The sequence below is a fragment of the Abramis brama genome (assembly GCF_963993115.1).
Source record: "Abramis brama genome assembly, chromosome: 5".
Lineage (NCBI taxonomy): Eukaryota > Metazoa > Chordata > Actinopteri > Cypriniformes > Leuciscidae > Abramis > Abramis brama.
Genome location: NC_139967.1, coordinates 42,632,772 through 42,643,045, shown reverse-complemented (window position 1 = coordinate 42,643,045; position 10,274 = coordinate 42,632,772). Strand labels below are relative to the sequence as shown.

The 10,274-nt window shown below is 38.8% G+C and overlaps 1 protein-coding gene and 1 long non-coding RNA gene across 2 annotated transcripts in view; both read right to left on the bottom strand.

The window, feature by feature from the left end:
- Nucleotides 1-3,520, bottom strand: part of castor2 (cytosolic arginine sensor for mTORC1 subunit 2) — an 18,142-nt gene extending 14,622 nt beyond the window's left edge. The window contains exon 1 of the mRNA XM_084115383.1: nt 3,105-3,520. Coding sequence (XP_083971509.1) covers nt 3,105-3,217 — 113 coding nt within the window. The 5' untranslated portion in view covers nt 3,218-3,520. The remainder of the gene's footprint in view (nt 1-3,104) is intronic.
- A 2,162-nt stretch (nt 3,521-5,682) lies between these two features.
- Nucleotides 5,683-10,101, bottom strand: LOC311083668. Its single transcript, XR_014606337.1, has 8 exons — nt 10,008-10,101; nt 9,296-9,354; nt 8,820-8,867; nt 8,568-8,636; nt 7,894-7,958; nt 6,282-6,354; nt 6,016-6,057; nt 5,683-5,778 (listed from the first exon to the last, which is right to left on the bottom strand). It is a non-coding gene; the product is annotated as an uncharacterized lncRNA (long non-coding RNA).
- Between the last annotated feature and the right edge of the window lie 173 nt (nt 10,102-10,274).

Here is a 10,274-nt window from a genome sequence, read left to right as displayed (position 1 = left end):
ACCGGATCTGTTTTTTAAATGCAAGACCAAATACTTATTGATTCCAATGTTTTCTCTTAAAATTTGCCTCTTTATTTTCTAACTCTATTTTAAGGGGGGAAAAACTAAAATTACAAGGTGGCTGTTCCTGTTTATCAGGTAATGTTGCTGGAAATGCTGACTGAAAACACAGCAGAAGACCAAATATTTCAACATTACATACTTTGTTACAGACAACACAATATGCACATTTGGTTCACGACAAAATGAAAATCCATCCCCATTCAAAACCTAGCACGTTTCCATTCGACTGTGATACTTTTCCATTGTTTTTCAATGCTAGACTGATGTCTTTAACCGTCGCTTGTGTCTTGTGAATGAAACAGCATTTTAAAAATGCCGCTTAAGTTAAAAACAACTAAACTTTTTTTAAAATGCGTCCCTAGACCTTGTCCTTTTTTTGCTCTACTGACCTGTCTCTCACGGTTTTATAACAGTAAAAACGCGTTCTCTGTGAACTGGCCCCAAGACTTTCTTTTTTCTGAGGAACACAAAAGAAGTTATTTTGAGAAGTTTCAATTGTTTATGTTCATTCAAAATGAACTTTTTTCAATATATATTTTTTTTGGTGGCGTGAACATGTGAAAATGTGCATGGACTATCCATTGGGGGTTGATTGAATTGTGATATTTTATAAACTAGGAGAGTCAACCAGACAACACTGAATTCAACAGAACCAACCTCTGAAACATTGAAAAACTGCTGAAAACCATTGTCTTTTTTTTAATGGTGACACTGCATTTGGTTGACTGTTGTATCATTGTTTATTCCTGAGTCAAAAAAACCCTGCTTCCTCTGTCTCTATTCTTGCTGGGCAAACAGTGATCCAGCACAACCCAAGGGCTGGCAACAATGTTTCAAACTGTAAGCAACTATTTCCAGAGCTCCCCTCACGTTGTGCGCATTCTGCATGACTCTGAGAAACTTCACAAACAGCTACTAAATAAGACGATTCAAGCTGTGCCTCTGCGACAGAAAAACAAGTGTAAAGCATTAAGATGTGTGCCAAGTCAGAATCAATTTAAAGATTCAAAATGAGAAAAATAGCCATATCAAAAAGGCTACTTCCACATGAAATTGCATTTGGATCCAAAAAAAGCTCTTAAAATGGATTTCATGGTCTGATGGACAAAACATACAGCACTGAATACAAAAGAAAACCCTGGAGAAACGTTGTTCAAAGCCAGATGCAAACCACAAGGAGTAATGTGCCACTGCAAACAGAAACTGAATGTTAAAAACAGCCCAGCTGCAAAGCTTTTTACCGTGATAAACCTTCATTTCACAAATTAATAACCCTGCATTTGTAGGCAGACCTTGAATGTTTTTGCAAAGACATTACTTTCAGTATTTTTCCTTTGGATCACAGGTGATGTCATCATTATTGTTCCAGGCTCTGAGTCATGACAAAACATCTTTGAGCTCCAGTCCAAAGAAAAGTTTTCTACTCGAAAACGTCACACTAATACCCGTCAACCAATGTTTTTTTTATATTGTCAATACTATAGCAAGCTTACTTGTCTGATTTTGCTGAATTGCAGTCTCTTGAATGCAGTGATACTTTTTCAAAACAAGTATGTCGAACATGACAGCCATTAAAGGGATAGTTCACCCTATCCTACCCTACGTTTCTGTAAGAACCAATGAGGTTTGTTCTCATGCATCAAGCAGGTTTGGTTGAGCTTCTGTTTATGTTCGCTGATCAATGTTTAAATGTGAATAAAAGTTCACATTTTAAATATGCAAGTCCTAAATTAAATATGTTCATCATATAAAGCCATCGAGTCTCTCCGGAAAATTTGGACTAAACCGCTTCATATACTAGTTTTTTTTAAAGCGTCAAAGTGGTAGTTGCGTAGACTGTCAATGAAGGGACAGAAAGCTCTCCGAGTTCATCAAAAAGATCTTCATTTGTTTTCCGAAGATGAATGAAAGTCTTGAGGGTTTGGAACGACATGAGGGTGAGTAATTAATGACAGAATTTTTGGGTGAACTAACTCTTTAAGAACCATTGAACCGATAAAGCATCTATGGCCCTTGGAAAAGGAGATTTCCAAACGCTAGTGCAAATAAACATGCAAAATAAAAGAGGCCTGAGGGGAATTAGGTCCCTGATCTAAGCCAAGACAGAAACTCCGAGGCATGAAAACAACCTACTCTGTGTCTTACTAACCACTTTAACTCTAGCCAAAGGCCTGAGTTTGTGTCCACGGCTCTAAATGACCGAGCAGGATGTTTCTCGCTGAGGTTCAGACTCCGGAGCCGGACTGGAGATGTGCTCACACACTGCTTACGCAAACACAGCAAGGGGCCATTGAGACTCTATGAATAGATGGTCTTTCACAAAGCACCTCATCATCTGAGAGGGCATCAGGATGAGATACAAGGCAACTGCAGAACGTTACCAGCAGCAATGATTGTGTATTACTAAAAAACACAAAATGTGTTAAAAAAAAAATACAGTAGCAAAGCAATGCACCAAATTCATGCAAATCATGTTCAGGCCACAACTTTTCCCTCCTCTTCCAGTTGTTTACAGGTTTCCAGTCAGTGTAGTCAGGCGGACATCTATTGATCAAAACAGGTCAGTATTTGATTAAAGTACTGAAAGGACAAGCTTCACATCAAGTCATCAGGATCCCCCCTTCAGCTGTATCAAGTGATGCTGCTGAATACGTGATCGTGCATTGAGCATCACAGACGGGGAGATTTAAAGCCACATCCCCCTCCGTAGTCCGTATATTTATACCGCTGCCCAAGAAGAAAAACAACCCCGATCACGTACACACACCCCTCTTCCGTCGAATGAACTTAAGCAACAGCACAGACAATCATAACTGCTTAACAAAACACCCATGATCGCTCACTTCATCACGGTCACGCGCTTCTTAAATGCAGCAAATATACATTCGGATTGAAACCGTAAAGTGCTGGAACTGCATCTGGCTAAGAGGTGCGTAGCGGTAAGCTAATGTAATTCCGCGTCCGAATCTTCAAGAAAGATATTTAACGGACAGTGAACACGGGTTTAACACAACGCAAACTTGATTCGTGAAGCTACTTACCTTGTTTTAGATGGCAGAAAAGCTAGTTTGATTAATCCGTGAGTGCAAATCTGGATTCCCTCTTTCGCTATACTTGCTACTTTTAAACTGTGCTCTAAAATGTGCAGCTCCATCTTTTGCGTCTTCTCATTTGTGGTACATCTAAAAAAAATATATATATAACTGCCTATTGCGTTTTGATAAAAAAAAAGAATAAATAAATAAATAAGTAGAGCTTATGGACAGGGCTTTAAAACCTTCAAACGGAGCGGAAAGGAGGGGAGAGAAAAGGAAAAGTTATCTGCCGAGGAAAAGAGAGAAAGAGAGTAAAGCGGGGTGAAATAAAAGAAAGCACAACGAGGTAAACGGGAAGGGAGAAAAAAAGAGGACTGTCGGCCCCCGTGTTTCCACTCCGACAAGGATTGGAATGGGCCAGCAGCTGGTAACAGTGAAACAAACAACCTGTCAGTCAAAAAAGTGGGCGGGACGAATTATACAGGAAGTGCATGTTGGGATATGTAGTTCGGTGCTACGAAGTTCATCGATAGTCATAAAATGCCATGTCATTTGTTTTCTTTCTTTTTTTTAATAGAAAAACAATTATTTAAGTTTTTCAAACTCAAAATATTTGGCCATAGTAATGTCTTTATTTAACTGAAATGACAAGATGTAGGCCTACTAGCTATGTTAGGGGCAGGGCCACAGCTCACATTTATGGGGCCAGCCGCCCAGGACGACATTTTTATTGATGGGCACTTTCTCCATCAAGCCCAATGAGGTCATACCATAGAGGACCTTATACCCCCTTCATCACAGGGCTTGGGACAATGTTTGTTTGATATCAATTTTGAAAATCTTACCCACCATGAAGAAAATTTGTAAAAACATGTTGTAAAAAGTTGTAAAAACATGAACAGGAAAAAATACATGACAATGCACTACAAGTAATGTAGAACAACCATATCATATGCATGTAATAAACATACATAATTAGACCACGACACCCATTAATTTAGCAATTCCTGGCCAGAGTGCGTCATCAAAGAAACGAAGGCAGAAGTTTAATAATTCACAAGTGCTGACTATTGGTAACCAGGGCCGGCGCTGCAGAGCGTCATAAAACAACAAGCATTCTTTGTGTGCAGCTGTGATAAGATCCCTGGGACACTCTGATCTCTCACAGGGACAGGCATTGTTCAGTTCAAAGGACACAACTCCTCTTCAGATGCGGTTTCTTTCAGCATTAACACTCTAAACACAGAGCTTACGGTAAGCTTCAGGCTTCACACAGGCGATGGATGGTTTTGCATTTAAATATCAGGTATGTTTGCACTTAAATTAAAAACCACGGTTTTAACTCTGAGTCTTTCAAGGACCAACATGCTTTGCTCCAGTTAAAGTTATAAGACACTAAAAATACCAAATTAAAATTTTAAATGGAGAATCTTTAGCTTTACAAACAAGAAATTTGTGTTTGGCCAGCAGTGCAAATGTTTATTTGTTGAAAAATTATCTTCTGTAAACTTAAATCAAAACTTCACATCAGATTACTACATCTATATCTCAACACAAGGATCAGTTTTACACCTTTATCAGTTAAAAGCAAAAGTTTGTATTTGGTTTCTTTAATAATCCACAAAAAGGCTTCATGAAAACTTAAGTGCAAGTGGAAATTAACTAAAAGATAAAAACAAATAAAATGCTTAATTGCCATTGTTCAGGCCAAGAAACAGTTTAGACTTATCGCTCCCGACTAGACACCTTATGAAGAAATGCTCAGCTAAAAACTATGCTTTAAAACGTTCCCCAAAGGTCAACAGAACATTCAAGCTCTCACAAATAAAGGCTTAGTTACACTCAAATGCAGCTTGTCAAAGCAGAAGTGGAGCACTGAAAGCTGCGTTCTGCAGAATCTTTTAATCTGAACCTCATGACCCACATGAAGGCCTGAGAACCAAACTCTTAACTGCATGAGGATTTCACACTTATAGGGTCATGACATGGATTTCTCTTCATTTTAATGTTCCCTGAGGTTTACTCGTTAAAGTTTTGCACAAAAAACAAAACAAAACACAAATGTATATGCAGAAAAACAATTTTCAACCCCTCATTTTGGCCCGTCTGAAACAATCAGTTTTAAAGGGCGGCTCCTTTTAAGGCTGGTCAGTAAATGTCCACTTATGAATGGCCAACATCATTGATTAGGAAAACATCAACACCCCCATTATTGTATGCGTGTAGAAATGTAAAACTTAAAGCATTATGAAATTGTTTACTAGACCCTGTACAGTTGGCTACTTTATCTTGCGTGAACTTCCACTGCCTCATTTCAACTTAATTTGCAGTCAAATGCTTCAACAAACAGAATTATACAATATCCAAACAAGTTAAATACTTTGTTTACGAGGATGCCGTTTTAAGCTTGCAGGATGTTTTAATGCTACAAAAGGCCTGTTATGCATCAAAAGTAATCATTTAACTGCTGAATTACATGCCCAGAGAAACTATTTGCAAGATATTTGGGATTTTACACCGTTCCAATTCTTCACCCTTTGTCAAAAACACTTTGAAGGAAAAAAAAAACCATGCATACAACAGATAGATTTTAAACTTCATTTATTAAACTGCATTACCACAAAACTCCAAAGCAGAGGAAGGTTTAGTTTCCCACGCAGTATGATCTCATCAGCACCAACTGTTGTTAAAGACAAAAGGCAATTACATTCATAATCAGAGCTAATTCAATATGCCACTGACACTGCTTGAAGTATATCAGGTGTTGCCCTTAAGACCACAGGCATTTTATTTAGCAAAAAACCCTGCAAAACATCTCATAGGGCACTGCTGTGGGATCACGGCGTTGAGGATCGCCAGTGAGGAGAAGTGGCTGACCCCCTTTGAAAGTGATCCAAAGATGTGAAACGGCTCTCACCTCGCAAGTCTGGCTGGCAAACCCTTCACTCCAAGTCCAAACCTGATATAGAAGAAACAATTAAACAAACCTGTACAACCTCGCAATTAGAGTAAGTGCATTTAAGGAAATGTTCCTAATAAATCTGAAAGTGACTCATTAGGATGGGTTTTAATTTTTGGTCACGTCCACAGCAAGTCAGGAACCACATATCCTGAAAGCCTTGGTAATATGACCAAATACATCACGTTCATGCAACTGGGAATGTTCAAGACCAAGAGCCTTACTTTTCATTTCACAGCACTGTGTGCAAGAACGACGCCCTGCCGGCATTTACTCTTCAATCTCACCATATGGGACCTGTGGGCACAACACAAACAAGACAAGATTATCAAGACACGCTGAGCCATTGAAACAATGTCACAAGGTTTGCCGATATCCTCCCCGGAGAGCGTTGGGGTGGGGCATATGGGAAAATTGACTGCACACCACTGACACCCATTCCACACTGCAATGCATATGAGAAATGTAAAGGTTTTTTTCTTCTGTCTAGTACAGAGTCTGAAATGGTTCCAATAAAGGATTCAGTCTCTCTAAAATCCTCCTTTCCGTGAACATACTCTGTTCTGATTGGTCAGACGGCCCAGTCTGTTCTGATTGGTCTAGAGCTTACAGTACGTGTCAGAGACGAAACGCTATTACCATATCTGAATTTCAGCTCCAGAGGCTTCCTCAGCACTTGACAGTGATCCGATGATACTTCCTGACTTCAAACTCTTCCAGTCTCCACTACAGCTACAGTAGCCTGGTTTTCCATTACAGATTTGCACAGCTTTTGGGATATTCTAAATGTCGATAATCTATTGCAAAATGACGGTGTTTCCATTAACCAATGTTATGCGACAAATGTAATTTTTTTTTCCTCTTGGAATAAATCATTCCAAAAATCATGGCAATGGATGTTGGTAGGTTTATGTATAAATCGCAGTCACCGCACTAGCCATCATTTTTAATCGAAGATGTAGGCATGTAAGGCAAGGAAAGCCCCATATACTTGGGAGCAGCCAGGTATGAGGAGTTTGGGGCGTTTCTCCCTCCTATCTGCTTTGAGGTCTCGTTAAATTGTGGCATTTCTTTGTCGTTTAGATTCCAGTATTCCCTTAATTCTTGTTTTTTTATGAGATTAATAAAGAACTCCACCTATTCGGTCCAAGCATAACATCTAATATTGGTTTATATTAGAGACATTTACAAAAGGAATATTTCTTGTTTTGATTAATAGTTTGGCAACAATGATCAAAAACATTAATAGAAAATAGTAATTGATATAAAAAGTAGAATTCTTGGTCAAAATGTGCAGCCCTAGACAGCAAACCTTGAGTTTTTTTGTTTTTTTAAACCAGTTACTTTTTTCCCCCTCACACAGCCCTACTGCAATCATAAACAAATACAAGATTTGGATTGAATGTCACAGGTCCTGCTGAGCTTGTCTTCACTAGACCTACTGCTAGAAAACGTGATTGGAAGCAAAGTTAGGAACAAAACTACCTTACGGAATACGCTGTATACTAACCAGTTTTCAAATTAGCAATGCAAACAGTAGGAGTTATTGCAAAGTCATTGGGTATTTAATGCACAAACACAGTCTACATGCTATATACTACTCTGAACACTACCAAATGTTAGAGTTAACACCATATAGGAAAAATAACCTTCATAATGAGGTCTTGTCTCGACCACTGCCAGGACCAAACAACAAACACATAAGGTCCATTAAGAGCAGGTGTCGAGGTTCTCTAGCACTGGCATTTGAACATTCCAGTCAGACATACAACTGGATGCAGATACCAACAGTGCAGGCTAGTGTTGTTCGGAATAAGCCAATTGAACATTACTTACCTCTAACACACCTCCAGTCACCAAAGGGCTGGTGCGCCTCCTAGTGGACATCCTTCAGATCACACCTACGGAGCAGAAGTTCACAGATGAGATGTCGCTCTTCACTGTATCTGACAAACGAAGGTACATCCTTTAAGCTAATTGAAATGTACTGCAGTGTTTTCCCACAAAGCTAATGATATTAGCAACATGGGTAAAGCGATACTACAGATTTTATCTCTGAGGTATTTCCAACGACTAAGCTCTACTGAGAGGGGCCAGTCGGGATAGACCTCATTCAAACAACTTTTTCCAAAATCCATTACAGATAAAATTAAAACAAATACTAGGCCTGCCGCAATTAATCTGATCGTGGTCATTTAGTCTAATTGCAATTAGATAACCCATAAATGTGCAGTTTAAGTTTTAATCAGGTTTTGCCATCCAAATAAGGGAAATATTGAAGCTATATGATATAAATAACTATATAAATATTTTCACAGCATTAAATCAGCCTATTTTATTACAAGTTTCATTATTATAGTACATACGATTCCAAGTAAAAATAAGGACTTGCATTGCACTGAAAGTTAAAAAAAATCATTGATACAATTCATGACAAATTTATAATTGTGACAGGCTTAGCAGATACTTTTACAACAAATGAAAAACTGCTAACATGCAGTGACATTTACCATTTGAATAAGATTCCTCAGGAACAAAAAGCTTTTTTTTTTTGATAAGGCAACATTGTGTTCTGGAGCCTGAAAAATAAATGGAAACGTAAGAAAAGCATAGCACATGTACATTTTAAGCACACTCAAGGAGTTTGACTGTTCAGAAAAGCACGTCCTCTTTCATGGTTTATAAGAGCAGTTGAACATTAAAGGCAATCATCATTACAAAACTCATTGTTAAATTCATCATTATCCCAATTAAATTCTTACCTACTGACCCGTCTGCTCATAGGAGGGCCGTTAAGGGTCACCCAAAACCTGCAAGTACATGGCAGTTTTGAAATTATGTGTGAACGATAAAAACAGGCAAAAAATTCCCATGCTAAACATGTCTCTTCTCAAAAGTAACACTGTTATTTGGAGAGCACAACAGCGGGTTGCAAGAGAAGGGAATTGTAATTTTTGCACTGCACTAGTTCCTAAGCCCACTACGACTAGACTGTGACTAGTACTGTGCACTTTCTTTCTAAGCTAGGGTTCCTCAAACTCGGTCCTGGAGGACTGCAGAGTTTAGCTCCAACCCTGATCAAACACACCTGAGCAAGCTAATCAATGTCTTCAGGATCACTAGAAACTCACAGCTAGGGGTGTTTGATCAGGGTTGGAGCTAAACTGTGCAGGACAGTGGCCCTCCAGGACCGAGTTTGAGGAACTCTGTTCTAAGCAAAACAACCAAAAACACTTACCATACTGCATATGTCGGGTACAACAGGCTTCAAACCACATGGAGAGAGTTAAGGACCACCTGGAGGGCGAAGGGAAAAAAATGGTCTTCATTCACTCCCAAATTACAGCCGTTGCAATGACGACATGTCAGGATATCCCAGGCCTCATTGTCATCATTGCAACGGTTCAACAGTGATGAAAGCAAACCTGGTGTTTTTCTAGCCACGCAGATCGAGGAATTTGTCTATTTGAGAAACTCCACTTGTGATGTTCTGCTAGGCAACTTAAGAGATCTGCTCAATTTTTACAAACATGTTACCCACAAGGACCAAATCACCCACAATAGATCAGCATAGCAGATGGAATAGAATTATAGCATTTGACTACAAAGGTAATTTTATAAGAGCTAAAATGAACTTTTTAGCTCACTGTATTGATCTATTGAGGATGATTTACCCTGCGTCCCAATGTGCACACTATCCACCCTATCTGCCCTAAATAGTATTGACAATTACTAATGTCGCATACTATTTAGGATGGATAGTATGCACATTGGGACGCAAGCTTAGTCTCAGGAATCTACAGGACTATTCAACCACGTGGTGCAGTAGGCTACACGATTCGCTAGAACGTAAAAAACAAGTCCCTACCTTAAACTTATTCAAAGGTAACAAATTAAATATAACAGAAAACAACCTTGATCAATGAAACTCTGAAGTAGCAACAAATTACCTAGTTTAAGTCAGACGTCTTCACACACACGCTCTCAAGCGAGTTGAATCAGAGGAGGAAGGAAGGAAACGGAAGAAGAACGTCTTTTTTATACTGCAGTTGCTAACTTTACGACATTTTACGGCTCTGCGTTTCTGTGGAAACCATAGACTATGGTGGCCATACATATCATATATAAACGCCTTTATATATGATATCTATGATGGTGGCAACGATTAAAACCATAGACAGTAATATTAAAACCGACAAACGTATTTAGAAATATAC